General features: G+C 31.5%; 4 protein-coding genes across 9 annotated transcripts; 1 reads left to right on the forward strand and 3 right to left on the reverse strand.

Moving 5' to 3' along the window:
• Positions 1 to 752: 752 nt before the first annotated feature.
• Positions 753 to 3,328, reverse strand: LOC127064879 (omega-amidase NIT2). 2 transcript variants are annotated; one of them, XM_050996518.1, is made up of 6 exons: positions 3,193 to 3,328; positions 2,935 to 3,081; positions 2,345 to 2,529; positions 1,984 to 2,152; positions 1,548 to 1,781; positions 753 to 1,413 (listed from the first exon to the last, which is right to left on the reverse strand). In XM_050996518.1, exons 1-6 carry the CDS (start codon positions 3,236 to 3,238, stop codon positions 1,325 to 1,327), a joined length of 870 nt encoding a protein of 289 aa, XP_050852475.1. In that variant the 5' UTR covers positions 3,239 to 3,328; the 3' UTR covers positions 753 to 1,324. The 2 variants fall into 2 exon arrangements, with proteins under 2 accessions (XP_050852475.1, XP_050852473.1); XM_050996516.1 differs by having other exon boundaries at positions 3,156 to 3,318.
• LOC127064877 (uncharacterized) lies at positions 2,524 to 11,053 on the forward strand. 3 transcript variants are annotated; one of them, XM_050996512.1, is made up of 4 exons: positions 3,296 to 3,387; positions 6,285 to 6,515; positions 8,899 to 10,107; positions 10,192 to 11,053. In XM_050996512.1, the coding sequence occupies exons 3-4, from the start codon at positions 8,909 to 8,911 to the stop codon at positions 10,478 to 10,480; spliced, it is 1,488 nt and encodes a 495-aa protein (XP_050852469.1). In that variant the 5' UTR covers positions 3,296 to 3,387; positions 6,285 to 6,515; positions 8,899 to 8,908; the 3' UTR covers positions 10,481 to 11,053. The 3 variants fall into 3 exon arrangements, with proteins under 3 accessions (XP_050852468.1, XP_050852469.1, XP_050852467.1); XM_050996511.1 differs by lacking the exon at positions 3,296 to 3,387 and adding an exon at positions 2,524 to 2,896 and having other exon boundaries at positions 8,899 to 11,053; XM_050996510.1 differs by having other exon boundaries at positions 8,899 to 11,053.
• On the reverse strand, positions 3,435 to 5,680 carry LOC127064878 (G-patch domain and KOW motifs-containing protein-like). Of its 3 annotated transcripts, none has more exons than XM_050996513.1 (5): positions 5,345 to 5,679; positions 4,837 to 5,218; positions 4,647 to 4,750; positions 4,245 to 4,555; positions 3,435 to 4,045 (listed from the first exon to the last, which is right to left on the reverse strand). In XM_050996513.1, the coding sequence occupies exons 1-5, from the start codon at positions 5,482 to 5,484 to the stop codon at positions 3,543 to 3,545; spliced, it is 1,440 nt and encodes a 479-aa protein (XP_050852470.1). In that variant the 5' UTR covers positions 5,485 to 5,679; the 3' UTR covers positions 3,435 to 3,542. The 3 variants fall into 3 exon arrangements, with proteins under 3 accessions (XP_050852470.1, XP_050852472.1, XP_050852471.1); XM_050996515.1 differs by having other exon boundaries at positions 3,928 to 4,074; positions 5,345 to 5,680; XM_050996514.1 differs by having other exon boundaries at positions 3,928 to 4,089; positions 5,345 to 5,680.
• A 208-nt stretch (positions 11,054 to 11,261) lies between the features above and the next one.
• Positions 11,262 to 17,241, reverse strand: LOC127064784 (uncharacterized). Its single transcript, XM_050996338.1, has 12 exons — positions 17,236 to 17,241; positions 17,096 to 17,171; positions 13,734 to 13,956; positions 13,550 to 13,576; positions 13,372 to 13,476; positions 13,054 to 13,249; positions 12,608 to 12,957; positions 12,163 to 12,331; positions 12,010 to 12,084; positions 11,727 to 11,876; positions 11,493 to 11,657; positions 11,262 to 11,398 (listed from the first exon to the last, which is right to left on the reverse strand). The coding sequence occupies exons 1-12, from the start codon at positions 17,239 to 17,241 to the stop codon at positions 11,282 to 11,284; spliced, it is 1,659 nt and encodes a 552-aa protein (XP_050852295.1). The 3' UTR covers positions 11,262 to 11,281.
• Positions 17,242 to 17,686: the final 445 nt, after the last annotated feature.

Genomic DNA, 17,686 nt, shown 5'->3' on the forward strand with positions numbered 1-17,686 from the left:
CCTATATATATGTATATATATATATGTATGTATATATGTATGTATGTACTGTTTTGCGACAATAGCGAAGAAAATTCGTCCGTAAAATCGATTTGTAAAAGAAAGATCATTTGTTATTATTAGCCCCTCTTCCATTCCTATTCATATCCTTATTTTATCGTATAGGTATACGCATACACTCATATTATTATTTGATAATTTATTTATCTAAAATGAATTGTAACGCAGAAGCGCGATCAGTAATTGATTTTAATTGTAAATAAATGTATTTGTCGTCGATTGAGATTCGATGAGGGTAAAGAAATCTCTTTAGATACATCAACCCTGTTTTATCTCTGTGAAATTGATTATTAATTATTAATTAATAATTATAATCGAGAGATTTGTTGTATGTTATGTATTTTATCGATATTATTCTTACGATTAAAATCGATAAAAGAAATAATGATAGTTCGTTTATCGAGAAGGATTTATTGCGCGATTATTGTTATTGTTTATAGTGCTCTTAAGAAGTACATATAAGAGGAAACGTGTATATGTATGACTTTATTAGCGGATAAGAGAATGTATTGACGAAATTGACGATGGTGTGCTTTTTGCGATAAAAAAGAATAATGTTCTGATATTTTGTTTTCTCTAACAAACGAGAAGCCATTGTATTCAATATTAATCGACCAATTTCTCTAAGCTTACCAGTTTAAAGCCTAAAACGTTTACTGATATGGAAAAAGAAAAAAGAAAAGAAGTATTAATCTATTTCAATGTAAATACATATTTAGGAAATATCTTGAAAATAATAATAATAATAATAATAATAATAATAATAATAATAATAATAATAATAATGATGATGATGATGATGATGATGATGATGATGATGATAATGATGATGATGATGATGATGATGATGATCTTGCTATGATAATACGTAATTACTTTCCATTGTAATTATGTAGTTTAATCATCAAGGGGCCTTTTATGTATGAATAATCATTCTAAATCCACATTAAAGAGATTTCAATAAATTATTGAAATGATATTAAACTTGTTTGAGGAACCATAACTATTGAATGTGTTCGATTTCACCCGAAAATATCTCATCGCATTAACGTAATCCCGCTTTTATCTTACAGTTTACACGATAAAGGAATTAGGATTTATGCCATTTTATATCAATTCCATTAGAAAATCTGGATTTATATTTATCCATAATCTTTTATAAAATACTTACATTATATGTATACGTATGTTAATCTTTGTTCATTCCCAATAGTGTTGACAATTTTTATACAAGGAAAATAATATTATTTATTCGAAAATATTGTTACTTCACCCAGACGGTGTCGTATAAATCCGTACGTCGTTGATAGAAAATTGGAATTTGAGCTCTTACCTCGTCCACGGTTTTGAGATCTATGAGATAATGGATTTGAAATAATTAAAGATTCTATATAATTAGGAATGTAGATGAGAGAACGAAGGAATTCGTAATGGTATGCAAGTGGAACTTTGTGCGTTCCTTCAATGATAAGTAGGTTCTCTGTTACCTATATCACAGACGATCATGTCCTCCGCGGAATCTAATTCATGAAGAATTTCCCCCCAAGGATTAGTTAGCTGTGTATGTCCCCATGCTATATAACCAGGAGGAGAACCACGAGCTGGCGATACGCAGGCGACGTATAATTGATTGTCATTTGCTCTGGAACGCTGCAGAAGCGACCAATGCAGTGGACCGGTGGTCATATTGAATGCAGCTGGATATATCAACATTTGACAACCTATTGACGAAAAACGAAAAGGAAAAAAAAAAGAGAAAAAGAAATTAAAAAAAAAAGAAAAAATTATTAAAATCAAACAAAATAAAAAAGAAAACAAATTGATAAAATTATTTGAGATAATCCGATAAAATGGACGACTCGATAATTCGTAAATTGTAAAATCTAAAGATTATTTTATTTGGAGTTTTGAAGTTTTACTAACCCTGATTTCTATAGAGTTTCGCCATTTCTTCGAAACGAATATCATAGCAAATGCCAATACCAATCTTGCATCCCATCATTTCGAAGGTAAATAGAGAATTTCCTGGACTCAAAGAATCACTTTCGCGGAATGTTATTTTTCCTTTGATGTCGATATCGAAGAGATGCATCTGTCGATAAAGAAGATTACGTTATCCATCGAATGGTAAAAAAGGTAAAGTTTTTATCTTTGATAAAATTTAAATGCGATTTTTTTTTTTTTTTTAAGTGGGAATTCCCACTTGAGAGAACTAAAAAAATATATCTTATCAGATTTTAAAGTAGATTTTTTGGCTCGAGATTTAGGAATCATAAATTATTACCTTTCTATATTTGCCTATCATTTTCCCATCTGGTGCCCAAATTGTACATGTATTATATAATTTATCATCCTCTCTTTCTGGAATTGTACCACCAATCACGTAAATATTATTTTTTTTGGCCACATCGGACAATGCAATGCTGGTTTGACCTCCTGGAATTTCTTCTGCATTCTTTTCGAAATGTGCTGTATTTGCATATAAAAATTCATATAAATATATATAAACATATATAATGTATATAAATTTATATTGAAAAAAATTTACGTATTTATATTACTATTTACGTGTATGTTTAAAACGAATATTTTTGAAATAGAATACGCATACAAAGTAAACTAATATTTTTAATACGAAGCGTTTGATTGGTTGATTTGAATTTCGGAAGCCTATAAGTTTTCACGTACATAAATTATGTTGATTGTCTTTTTTCTTTCCGAAGGTCACTTTAATAATTTACGTTTAACTTGAAATGGTAACAAATGTTTCATCAAATAAACAAAAATTGCGTGAGATGGATATGCTACGTTCACGAAATAAAGTTTGCTGTATATCGTAAGTAAAATGTGAAAAATATAATTTAAAACATTTACATATTCCGTAAGAAGAATTGAAACATTCTGGTAACACGACGATGTCCGCTCGATTTTTCTTAGCACGTTCGATATAATCTATCGCTCGTGTTATGTTCCTTACTTTATCATCACTCACAGCAAGTTGCACTAACGCTAAGCGGAATGCTGCGAATAAAATAAAATATTTAAGTTTTAATTTATTATTATTTTTATGGTTAGAAAAGTATTATTTTTTATACCGATCGATCGGATTATACGTTTGTTTATTTTACGTACTTGACATAGTCCTGAAGTACTGTTTAAGTATGCTCGTATGCAGCATATTATTTGTAGGTTAGCCGTGTGTGCAGCGCCAACATACATACTTCGAAAGATAATAATGTACATGATGACGTAAACTAAGTAATTAAAAATACAAATCACGTATACAACTTCAGTATTATCATACAAGTTACGTACATAGCGAATAAGGTAATCGATTGAATATACTATTGTGAGAATAATGTGCTCTCTAAAGGTTATGTAAAAATAAGTTTTATTAAGAGAAAAAATTATATATAAATGAAATAATACAATAGAGCTTGCGGTTAAATGAGGAATATTAATTCAATTTGAACAAATGTACATCATCTTCTAGCTGATCTGGATCTCGATCTGGATCTTCTCTTTGGCGATTTAGATCGTGATCTTTTTTGTTTATGTTTCCTTCTATCTAAAGTTTCACAATTATGGCTATATTTGTCTTTTGTTTTTTCACGTTCCTTATCCTTCTTCTTTCGTTTTTTACTTGATTGTTCCGGTGAACTATCATGTTTCTTATGTTTTTTAGTTTTCTTAGATTTTTTTGGCCTCTGCCTGCTACTACTGCTACTACTAGAGCTTCTTCTTTTTCTGCTTTTTCTTTCAATACTACTATCACTGTCGGTTGACTGTCTTTTGTGCTTTTTTGATTTTTTTTTATGATTATCTTTTTTTTGTTTTCTTTTAGTGTGTTTTTCGGTATTACCTCTTTCGTCTCTTTCATATTGTTCCTTTTCGCTATTTTGATTACTTTTGCTGGGTTCAGAAGATGGAGATTTTTCTAATTCAGTTACTTCTTTGTTCTTATATTCCTCGTACTTTGCTACGTCTGAAATCAGTGTCATAAAATACTAAACACTAAACTTTCAATGCCTATTAAGGTATTGCAATAACATAGAGATCCTTAAAAAGTATTTTGACAGTAACTTATTGTAAAATACATTATCAATCAAAATTTTTAACGTAGATACATAAGTACATGAACCTTTTAAAGATCCCTAGGTAGGAAATGAAACTCATATACTAACTTAAAACCTTAGCTTTCTTAATGTACTCGTCTTTTGTAACTGGTTGAACTATAAATTCGTTTACAGAAATAATATTTCCTCCCAAAGCCATTTTTACGATTAATCTTCCAGCATCATCGTCTAATCCTTCTATTTGACCGTAAGAGTTAACGTATTTGCCGCTTACAATCTTCACATAGGTACCTTTCTTAATTTTTATTTCTTCTTCTTGTTTGTCTTTAGAATTTGTCGTTTGTTTTTGCAATGTAACTTTGTCTGCTCCAAGACCCATTCCTTTTGGACGTAATTCAGGTATAACAGTTGAGACTACTCTATAAAATGATATAAGAAAATAATATTTTTAAACAGATACGTAGTATTAATATTTACATATAGTATTTATACATTAGAACAGATTTATACTTTTCATTTTTCCCAATTCCTCGTCCCGGTTGCCATCCCATTCCACGTAACATAGCAAGACCAAACGCATCTATTGGGATTCGTTCATAATCTTCTAAAGTAGACTATAAAAGTTAGAGTAATATTGTTTAAGAAGATTTTTATAAGCAACAAACAAATTATAAAATTTAATTGATAGAATTTAACTTACCTCTTCTTGTCCTCTTAAAGCTTTTTCCTCTTCTGTTACAGGTAATGTTAAAACTTTGGAATCTTCTTTTTTTCCTGTAGATTTTAAATCTTCTATAATTTCTTTAGCTGCCTGCTCTTCCAATGTCGTTTTTGTAGTAGTTGAATCAGCTGGCTCTGTTTTAATAATCATAGGAGGAATATCTGTATGAATCGGCGTTGCATTTCCATTAGCTATTTCGTTACTCTGCTCTTGTTTAATATCATTTTTTAATTTCACTTCTTCGTTTGGCACTGGTTTGGGCTCAAAAATATCAGCATCAATTTTATTAATAATTCTATCATGCCACATTTCAGAGCCTAACAAAGGAATGACCAGAGGTTCATCTTTCTTCTCCTCTTCTCTATAATAAAATCAAATTTTAAACGTCTCGTTCCCATACATAATGTTTACTGTTTAATATTTAATGATGAGGTTAGAGATACTTAGAATTTTTTCTAAGTTTTATTAATATATCATTATTACTTACCCAATTACTTTAATACCTTTGTCATCAAGACATTCAATATAATCGACTTTCTTTTGTTCCTGGGAAAGTGTATTTTTTAATACAGGTTTTTTAATAGTTTTTGCAAAACCAAAAGAAATTTTTTTTCCTTCTTCTGTCATTTTTAAATTGTATGGTATAGTAACACGTAAAAATATTATTTCTTCACAATTATTAGTAATATTATACAGATTTTATTAATCGATCGATACATCTATATTAAACTTTTAGTGATTTTTCAGATTATTAAAAATGATTTTTCCACAATGTTTGTAGAATCTACGAACGATCGATTTTAGACAATGTGAGACATACTAAGGTCTATATTGCGAAAATTTGAATGAAACGATCCACGTAGTAACATTTTCCCTAGAAACATTGGTTGGTACGATTGAAGGCGATCTAGTAATAAAAACATAACTTGTGAAGCGCATCGATAGTAGTAGCCAACTCGAACAGTCGATACTTGTATAATCGATAGAAATATCGAGATTGTTTTCGCGCTATATTTAAATTTTGATCGATTTGCGAAATTTTTATACGAAATAGTATCTTATAATAAATACAATTTTTATGTGGTAATATCTATAGAAATCATTATTCAATATTTTTTTATAAGATCAATAGAAATATATTTATATATATATATATATATATATATATATATATAAACATGTAAATACGTATACTATATATATATTCCATTTGTTAAAAATAAATAAATAAATAAATAAATATATATATATATACATACATAATATAATTAAATGAAATAAATTTGGAAAATATTATTTGAAAAAAAAAACAAAAAATTTCTTTTCATAATTCTCGAATATTTACTCGATATATTTTAAGAACACGATTGTGAGTTTACGCACGAATCCCATTGAGATTTATTTGTTTTTCTTTTTATACCATAAAGAATATCAAAGCTCGAGTTTGAAGGCTTTGTTTAGAGAGGAAAAAAGCAGGAGTGGCGGGGGTAGAGGGGACGGTTTGGTAGTTTCAGCCATGACAACTGAACGAACGGTATGCAGATACGAAGTTGGGGGTAAATCGGGAAGCCGTACCGTACAGAGAACGTAGTGATCGTAGTCACTCCGAACAGTCAACGACATTGTGATACGACCGAAGTAACGGAGAACGGAGCAAGGTAAGTGATTTCATTACATATAAGTTGAATTTGAATATATGTATATATTTATTTATTGATTTATTTAATATATATAATTTTGATATATGTAATATATTTAATATATATTACATTTTTTCATACAGAATATTTTTAATAAATTATAAATTTAATCGAGTGATTTAGTTTTCTTTTTTCGTGCAATTTTTTTTATTGTAGACATTTCTAAATTCACATGTTTAAACTAAAAAAAGAAAAAAAAATCGAAACTTGATCTTGAGAAATTGTTAACGCATAAAGTTTATGTATTATTAAATATATATAACATATATATATATATATAAAATATATATTGACAGTGCAGTTAAAATAAAAAAAAAATTACGTTACGTTTATGGAAATTGTTCTTTTTTATTTTTTTATATATATTTTTCTTTTTAATTTTCAACGGTACTTCATTTTAAACGGTAGGTTTATGCAGTAGTAACGTAATTATTATTGAATATTTTATACGCTTAAATACATAGAAATAGATTTAATGTCTCGTTAAATCTCGTGAGATGCATAAACGTGTGCATTTTTATTACTTCATGACATTTCTCGCGCTTCAACTGATGTTCCTTGTTATCGTCGCGATAATTAGGAACAGTAAACGCGGAATGAAACGGTCTCGTGGGCCGACGTAACTGTAAATTTTGCAGGCGTAACCTTGTTGCCGGTGGTTACACTAGTACAAACTCGACGAAGATTTGTTCCGCTATGTGTCCACGTCTTTTGCCCTATTCATTTCGTCCTGCCTTTGACAAAAACGCAAGCAGCTTTTTTTATTACTATTTTTTCTTTTTTTTTTTTTATATAGTTGCACCTGCTACTATTGAATTTCAAATTTTTTGAAATGTATTATTTATCAAGTATCACCGACGATTTTTAGAAACGAATCGTTAAAAAAAATGATTAAAAATGAAACTAATTAAAAATTTATTTTAATTAAATTTTCATCAGGATTATCATTGACGATATTGCCTGAGAATCTTTTTATAAAGATAGATATAGTTATAAATAACGATCAAATTTGAAAATCTTTTTAAAAGTATTTTAAACGAACGAATTTAAATAAAGTCTATTTGTCTTGTATTATTTTTTGAGAAATCTGATCGAGTTTATTGCGGTTTGTTGTGATTCTTCGTAATCTAATATTTTATCGATATTTATTCAATATCCTTCGGACGAATTGTTTCATATTTTTTTAAAAGAATGAACATTCCTTTTTTCTTTTTCTTTTTCTCTTAACACCTTTCACAAAAAAATTGCGATCGAATCTGAAACGTTTCTCTTTTTTTTTGATATCTCAAAAAAAAAAAGACAAAAAAAAAATAGAATCTAAGTAAAGCAGTCGTTTTGTTCATGACATTTATACGAAGGTCTTAAGTTCGGGAGATTTTTGGTTGAGAAATCGGACCAAGTGTGCGATGGTGGTCATTCGTAAATGCGTACGGGTAGCACGAACAATCGAACAATCGAGCGAATCGTAGATCCGGCCGGAACTCGGTGTATAATGCCGCGGAAACGAGTGGGAAATTATATTTGTTATGGAGAATCAGGAGTCGAAGCGAGTTGTTTGGCAGTAGCGGTTCTACGGACCCTGAGAACGATCTCATCCGAGCGCGTCGAGAGACCGGACGGAACTCTCGTTAAATGTATACGTAGTTTGTCGATTTCAATTCGTTCTGTACGATACGCCATTTTCAGACGACTTTTTTTTATTTCTTTCTTTATTCTTTATTTATAACATTATCGATCGTATTTTCTTATTTTTCGATGCCGTCGTATCGATCAATGTTCATTAAGATTTTATAGACAAATTTTACGTCGAATTGTTTCGACACAATTCTTTTATCATTCGTTGTTTCATTCTTTTATCTTTAATTAAATATTAATTATACGGCAATAACATTTATAAAGAAATTGATATATAATGAAATATGTTAAAAAGCGTACCGAGACGATCCGATGATTCACAGAGCTTAGCACAGGTCGTTATTGGTCATTGTAATCAGTTACGAATTGTAATTAGTTCGAGCACGCACGTTATATTTTATTTTTATTGGCATGCAAATGACCAGAGGAAAGAATGTGACATTCGTTCCGGGTTGAACAAAAGAGTGAAACTGACGCGTAGCTTATTATTGTTATATAAAATTTATTACCAAAATTAACGTTTTATACTCCGTCTAATCTGATCTTTCCTTCTTTTCTTTTTTTTCTCTCGATCTATTTATCATTCATCTTGTAAATTCTACCAAGAGATGTCTACATAAGAATAATATATAATCAATGAGAAATACACGATATAAAATTAATTTTCTATATTATTCGTTGACTCATTTCTCTTATTTATTTTTAGGTAGATCAAGATGAGCGCCCTGCAATCATGTATAAACCTTTTAATCATACATCTCGTATCGATCGAGGCGATCGGCGTTGGCCAAGCATGGCGAATATCGCCTTACTCAAAGTCCGATTATTTCTTAGAACATCCATCTTGGCCTCGATTGGATTCATCTGCTTTCGAAGTACGCACTGTTAGCGGTGTGGGTCGTTTGATACCTTTAAACGATTTACGAAATCTTCCTAATAATCAAATAATCGATAAGATCGACAACGTCGAACCGAATTCTTTGTCCGATCAAGAAAATATCGAACGTGATTCAAGAGAGATGTCACCGTATCAAAATGATCTGACAAAGAGAATAAATGTTAATACCAAGAAGGATTTATCGATCGATGAAAAGACGGACGAGAGTTCGACGTATCCGCAAAAAATTTTCAAAACGAAAGTTTCCATGAGAGTATTCCCGATCGACATTTGGGAAGAATCGTTGAAAAGCGATAAGAAAATCGATAAATCGAAAGATATTAACCATCGTGTACGTCGTGAAACGGACAACGATACTAACATGGAAAAAATCGGTAGTACGTTGACGCTTCGTGAGGCACGATTGGCTTCACCGGAAACATGGTCGAAACAGCCACTATCGGTTGAGTTTCGACATCGATCGAATTTCGAACAACAGCCCCTTAGGGATCAGAACGATGACGCTGATGAGTCATCGATCGGCTTAAGAAATTATCACGGTCCACGAGCCGATTTCGTAACGAGTCATTACCGTCGTGGTTATCCGGACAATCGTGAATCTCGTGATACGTTTTTTTCTAAAACGTATGACGACCTTGATCTACCTTGGTATAGAAACATGATAAGAGAGAGGGATTACGATGTACCACCATTACGTCGGCCATATTCGGAATATTATCGAGCATATCCCGAACGAAATTATAGAATGGAAAGGGATTATTACATGCGTGTACCGAACAACGAGCATTCTTATTATTACGATCGTTACAGGGACGAAGATATCGATCTTTACGGTAGAACAAGGACCGCACCGAAACCTAAGAGAATCATTTATTACGCTACTTTGCCGGAGATCGTAAGGAAGCCTGTTGATCTTAGAAATTATCCTCGAACGGCATACGATGGTGGATTGACCAGGACAACCGTAACACGTGGTGGTACATTCGAACGTGTTCCCGGTAACGTAGATCCCAGCAGGTATCGCTATCGACATCTCTACGATGGTTATGATTCTTACGCAAAGAGATCGAGCTTTTACGATCGTCCTTACGTTGGATATAGGGATGACGAGGAGCGTAGAAAGGGTTCGATGAAGGAGAACTTAAATGAGAGCGATTCTGGATATGAAGGCAGTAACGATAGGAGCAACGTGGTCAATCAGATTCAAAACAGGGACGACGGGAATAACAAGTTACCCTGGCCCGTGCAAATTGGTACCGAAGTTAGCGTCAAGGACGACGAGAGGATTCATGGGAGAAAGATTTTCGGAGAGACAATAGGCTTCGAAAGACTTCAAAATGCACCTGATCCTGTCGCAACCAGCGAACCTACTGGAAAGAATACCAATTGAGACTTTTTTTTTCTTTCCCCCCCTCTCTCTCTCTCTCTCTATCTTTTCACGTGAAATGTGTTTTATTCTTATTCGAAAACGAGATGACTTTTTTTATAATGTCAGCCTTGGTCGAAAGATCATAGTAATAAGTGTACTTGCTAGTACAGTGGAATATTTATTATTAATTTTCATAAAAATCTTCATTTCTTATTTATATATTTTATTATCTATAAAAGAGTTTATTATAATAATTTTTTATTATTATAATAATTTTGATATTAATTTCCACTTGCTGGTACAGTGGAATCTTCATTATTCCTACGTTTATTATTTATATGTTTTAATTGTCTATGAAATAATTTTATTATACGTTTAATATTAATTTCGTTCATTTCGAAATCTTTTTCAAATCTTGTTGTCAACTGAATTGGTTTGTTTTTTATATTAATATAAGTTTGTTAATTAATTTGGACAATGAAGATTCTACGATATCATGTTCGCACTTTCTCTTTCTCTCTCTCTTTTTCTTTCAAAAGGGAAGAATAGTTGGTTTGTATCGCTAATTGGGAATGGAAAATGGTTTATTGGTTAATGGGTTGTTGGTAGGTAGTGGGTATTGGGAATGGTTGAATAACTCGCAGTGATTTTAGCGAGAAATATCATTTTTAATATCTTTCTTTTCTTTTTTTTTTTATCTACACGAAAGCACGAGACATCATCTTTATTCGTATCGAGACAAAAGTGTTTAGTATATCTGATTTATTTACGATTATTTACGATTATTTTATTTCGAATAGCTTTTCTTTCTTTTTTTTTTTTTCAAGCTGATGTATAAATTTTGTCGAGCGTTGTTTTGAATAGAAATTTAGCCAAACCATCTGAGAAATTGTTCTTCGACGTGATCTTGTTCAAATCTGTTAGCCAAGTGTTGTTGACCTGTGTGTGCGTGTGAGTGTGTGTTTGTAAAGAAAACAAATTGTTTAATCAAATAAATTTAAATAAATTTTTGTTCATTTAAAAGTTTCGTTACCGTGTTAGGTTTTCCATTCATAAAGTTTGTCAATTCTTCGGGTGTCATGTTCAAAATATTACAAGCTGTCTCGTGTGCTTCTCTCTCGCTTTCTTCGCTCCCATAAAAATTCGTCTTTTCACTATTTCGTTCGTCGCAATGATCGTGAATTTTTTTCAAAAATTCCTAATGCAAAGACTAGTTATCGATGATCGGTGAAACTTAAATAAGTTTAATTCGTAGGAAATACTTCACTTTGATGGCTTTTGAATATTCGATGTTTTTATTCTCGAAAGTGATTAATTTTTCTTTCAAAACTTTGATCGCGTCCTCGCATTTCATTTTAATAGCATTAATCTCCTCCTGCATCGATTCCTCGTGCTTTCGATTTATCTGGGATTCGATCTGTCAACGATAAACGAATAATCTTTTGTTCCTTCAATTTACGAAATATATATATAGGTATATAGATGTACATTTTTATAAACAATTTGAAAGAAAATATTTTCTACTGAATAGCGTTAATTATTTTTCTTACCTGTTGTTTTAAATCCGTTTCAGATTTTTCCATTTTGCAAGCAAGGTTTAACTTCTCCTCGTTTATTAAAGAAATCTGTGTGTGGAAATCATTTATTTATGTTATAGCAGTTATTTACGTTATAGTGCACACGAATAGAAATTATTTATATACTTTGGCTTTGAGTTGTGCGTTGCTGGTTCTAAGTGCAGTCAATTCGTTTTCCAATTCTTTGATCTTAGACGTAAATAGATCTTTTTCCTTGGCAAGGTCCGATATTTGACCTTTGTAACTGTTCAGTAAAAATCCTTTATTGGCGTTTGCTGATTCCGATCGTAATAATCTGTGTATAATTAATATTTCCTTTTTTATTTTATTAAATATATAATAATATTAAGAAAATATAATCACGTTTAGGAAATATTACTTTCAATTAATTTTTATTTTTAATTATAATTATTTTCGATTCCAATCGTAATGATATACGCATTATTTTGTATACATTATTATTATTAAATATAATACAAACTTATTAAATTATAATGATATTTATAACGAATATAATACAAAAGAGAAAAAAAAATTTATGAAATTTTTAAGGACCGTCGTTCAAACTCACTTGTTATGAAGTTGTTTGATAGTTGCGCAATCTTCTTCAGATTTTTTCTTTAAATTAGCTAGTTCTCTGTATTTCGGTAATTCACGCATTTGCGTGACACTGATCCTTTCGTTTTGTTCCTTACCAATCTTCAATTCCATCCATTCTTTCATATCCTCGAATTTTTTACGAAGAGTTGCATTCTCGTTTATTAGATCATTCAAATTCGTCTCGGTAGTTTCCATTTCTTGTTTTAAAATTGTAAAACATTTGTTTACTGATTCATAATCATTCGACTTGCTTTTCAATTCCTTTCGTGTTTTCGATAATTCACGCTTTAGCTTTTTCGAAGTTGAAATTGCAACTCGTAACTAAAAAAAATTTGTTTTGTTTATTTGTAATACATTATCGGCGATATACAGATAGTGTGTCATTTTAAAACGAATATATGGAAACGATGATAATACTTTTTTATATAATCGTTTCGATAATTTCCCAAAATATCTCGAAGATCTACGATTATTATTTTGAGACCCATTTCCTTTATTATTCGACAATGAAGATGATCCTAATTTTTCCAAAACCGAAGTGCAGATTTGTATGATCTTTTTTTGCAACACTTCGTTCTTCTTACAAGCTTCCATTTGTACATTTTCCGCGATCCTTTAATAAATGTATTAATTGATATTAACTTCGGAGATAGTAGATAGTAATAAAAAAAAAAAAAAAAAAAGAAAAGAAATTATAAAAAAAAAACAAGATAATTTAATAAATACGCGATAGACCTTTTATATTTTTCTTTAACGAAATTTTTCTTTCTTATCGCTTCTTCGAGCTCGACTTTAGTCTCGTTAAGTTTATTCTTCAAATCGAAAATAACATTTTCATAGCTGAAAAATAATTTTATTTTCATATGCGAAGTATGACTTCATTCGCAATCACAATATTCGCGGTAAAACTTACTCGATTTCTTTATTGGCCGATTTCAAGCTTTTCTGCCATTCCTTTCTAAGTCATCGGTAAGTTTCGTCGTAAGAGCGTAAAAAACGTAATAGTATTTGAATTTAAATCAATTTAAATGAATAAATTTTTATTATAATAAAGTAAGAAATTTTGGTGAAAAAGTTTGTACGAACATTTTACATACTCTTTGCATACCTCATTCCCTCTGCTGAGGGCTTCTTCGATCAACCATTGAGGTGCTGGCTCTTCAACAAAACTCATACATTTTTTGTGTTCATCGTAAAATAATGACGGAGTAGAACGACTCGCATTATCTTTTTCCTCGGTATATACATTTTTTAATTTTTCTTCGTTCCAGAATTTACACGTTTGCGTGAATTTAGCTTTCGTGTCAATATTGTTCTGAACTAACAAATTTTACACATTATTTTATTAATGACTATGAAAAAAAAAAAAGAGAAATATTTAAGCATATTTAATTAAATTGATTTACACGTTTATTTTAATATTATTTCTTCTTCTAACTTTAAATTTTGCTACAAGTTATATTATTAATAAATAAGAAAGAAAAGGAAAAAGAAAAGTTTACTGACATATCATATCCCATTAAAATTGTTTTAACATTTCGTAATTCGCGCGATTGCAGTGCACTACGTTATCCAATGAGTATTCACACAGATGTTACCGTCTGCTACCACCATCTACAGGATCGACTAGTTATTTACTTAACAAACATTAGATGTCAAGTCGATAAAAATGTTAGGTAATTAAAAAAAAAAAGATAATTTCGATTAAAAAACAAAAAATAAACATGAATATTTTCTTTTTTCTATAATCGTCAATCAAAATTTAGGAGAATAAAAAGAGAAAGATTATTATTATTACTAGATTGTTATTAGAGATTATATAATTATTATTAGACAAGATACGAGAGAAAGAGAGAGAAAGAGAGAGAGAGATAAATAGATAGAAAGCAAAAGATTATAAAATGATTACTAAAAGGGATCGTTAAGGAGGCAAGAATTCGGCCGTTAATTAACGTCGGTCGTGTCGACGTAAAGAGGTCCGATAATTTATCGCGAAACGATAAATTCATGAATTCGATCGGGGGGAGAAGGTAAAACTGTTGTGGAGGAGGTCGATGATATTATTGGATATTATCGGACCATATGGAATTTGGGCCTGAAAATGGTCCCGTGCGCAGGAAATTGCTAACGACTTAAACGTTTGGGGCGGTTCACGGGGACCCTAAGTTCAGTTCCGAGGACCCAGTTATGATGGATGGACTTTGGCCAGTCTGTAATTTGAAGGCGTTATATGTGTACCTCTAACACGTTGTTCGAACAACGATGATCCCCTCCGTATGTCTCCTTCGTTGGCGTGCCTGTTCTGTTAGTTCTTTTTCCTTCTTCTTTTTCATTTTTTTCGAAAGGAGAAAACGTTTCTTACCTTATTCTATCGGAGATAAATTTTTAACACTTTATGTAACGAAATGTAACGTCACGTAACTTTGAGATCACATTCGGACGCTTTGTATCTCCAGTTTCTCATGTTTTCTTTTTTTTTTTGGTTTTTTCTTTCTTCTTTTTTTATGTATAAGTCATACTTAATACAAGCGTAAAACGAGACAAATGTTCTTAGATAATTCTTAAAAATCAACTACTCTTTTCGGAGATTTTTTTTTAAGATTATTGTTTCCTTTTTTTCAGATCGTCAAATCACAAGTATGGGAGTACTAGAAACTTTTGGTCTATCCTGTACGATTATACTATTTTATTGTAAACGCGTGAAAAAATTCACAAAGTTGCGAAGATTTAACGGAGTTCATCGTTAGAACATTTCTGATTGGAATCGATAAAAAGTAGAAGAAAATTTGTCACCCTTTTCAATGTCGTTTATCTCGTTTTCGATTAGATCGTAGGAACGAGTAATATAGACAACGAATTTAACGAAGCCGATGTTGCCCATCGTTGTTTCGTTACGTGTAACACGTATTTTACGTGCGGTAACTTAATATCAGCTTTTTTTCTTCTTTTTTGTTCTTTTTTCTTCTTCTTTTTTTTTTTTTTTAAATTCTATTCTTCGGAATCAATCGTGACTACAATCGGAGTTATCGAATAACACCGCGCTCGCGTTCCATTATTTTGCATTAATTAATACTTGTTAGCACGGACTCGCGTAATATTTTGCGAATGCTACGTGTTGAACAGAGTAACTAATTAAATTTGTTCGCCAATTATACCTGCGATCCGATGCTGCCAATTTTCTCTACGTTTTGCCCTTTGGTACACTAATTAATTTCCACGGTCGAGCTCACTTTATTTACGCGTGACAAGCTTCAAAATTGCACCCACATGTCGGGTATATTTACGGGGCACGGGTAATGCAGACTGCGTCCGTATAAAAATGCTCTAACGTTAAGCCCGTTATTTGCATTGTGCTGGCCCGAAAATCTAACTCTCCCGCTTTATCACGAATTCCTATGGTTTCGCGTATACCTACCTATATAATTCCTACCTGAAAGATTATACACGCGTTGCCCTTCTCTGATTTTTTATTTTCCGTGTTTTTTTTTCTTTTTTCTTTTTTTATTCCGCTTTTATTTATTTTTTTTTTTTACAGACGTCGTTACTATCACCAACCACCATCCCCATGAACATAGATATCGGAGAATATTATTTGTTGTTGTGGAAAAAAGAGAAAAAAAGTATCAAGAAAATTATCGATCTTTACCAATCTTCTATTTCTATCTTTTTCTCAAATATAATCGACAATAACGAGTAAATAAGTAGATACTTATCTATTATTACGACACGTATAGCTAATCTTAGTGAGATCGTTATACGAATCTAGACGAGATATTTTACAAAGTAAGCCTGATATTTCCTTTCAACATTTCTTTTTATCAAAATCAAATCATTAAAATAAAAAAAAAAAGAGAGAAAGAAAAAACAGAAACTAGAATCTAATCAAAAACTTGAGATCTAGAAACGAAGAAAAGTATATTTTTCGAAAGGAATAAGAGCGTTGTCTCGATGTGTTTAAGGTATAGCAGTGTTATATTCCCTTTCGATACGCAAGAACGATCAGTTGGTGAACCCTCGACCACGAGTGCCCACCCCGCTAACGTGGAATTATTCTGGATAATATGTGGATAGTTAGTCCGCGATTAGCCTGTCCAGTGGATTATATTCCTCCCCCTTTTCGTTCCCTGTAGTGCCCCGCGGCTTGGCAACATCATGATAAATGACCGAATCCTTTACAAGTTTTTAGCCGTGAACCGTTTAGTTCATCTCTTTTCTCTTACCCCACTTCACCCCCGACGCATCTCCACTCATCTCTTTTCCAATCCTTCCATCTCTACGATTCGTGACTCTCTCTCTTTCTCTCTCTCTCTTTCTCTTTCTTTCTCTCTTTCTATCTCACTGGTTGTCTCTTTTTCTCTCTCTCTCTCTCTCTATTTTCTGTCGAAGGTCGTCGCTACAATCGCGTTGTAAATCACTGTAAACGTTGACGTAAACGCCACGGGTAATTAGATACACTTACCAGCAATGATCCTCTCCACCCCGGCATCATTTGCAGTCTCCTTTTTGTTATCCAATACTGCCGCGTTCTTGGAAACCTGAAACGAGAAAGAAATTCTTTCGAGTATATTATATTCGATATTTGAGAAGTTTCTTCTTTACTATCATCATCGACGAACTTATTTTTTGTTTGTCTCTTTTTATCCTTTGGTTAAAATCGATGGATGATCTCGCGGATTTGATCGAGTTCAAAAAAAAAAAAAAAAAAAAAAAAAAAAATCGTCATTGATTTAAGAGTAATTTATTATTTATCAGATTACATCGAATTTGAAGTCTTCACTCTTTTCGTCCCTTCTTTGTTCTTATTTATTAAAAGTAATGTTGAAACCTCGATTGAAATTTCTTTCAAACTTTTCACGAGTGAGTTCGATCTGAGTACTTATTTACCTACTTAGTTACTTACTTAGTTACTTACTTACTTTATATATTTACAGCTAACGAAAGAGAGTAAACATGAAAGTTCAGTTTCTTAGGTGTATACAAGGAACGAATAAACGTCCTCGTGAAGATATTTACGGTCAGCCGTTATTAAAATTAAAACGACAGTGCGTTA

This window comes from Vespula vulgaris, chromosome 6 (assembly GCF_905475345.1).
Source record: "Vespula vulgaris chromosome 6, iyVesVulg1.1, whole genome shotgun sequence".
Classification (NCBI taxonomy): Eukaryota; Metazoa; Arthropoda; class Insecta; order Hymenoptera; family Vespidae; genus Vespula; species Vespula vulgaris.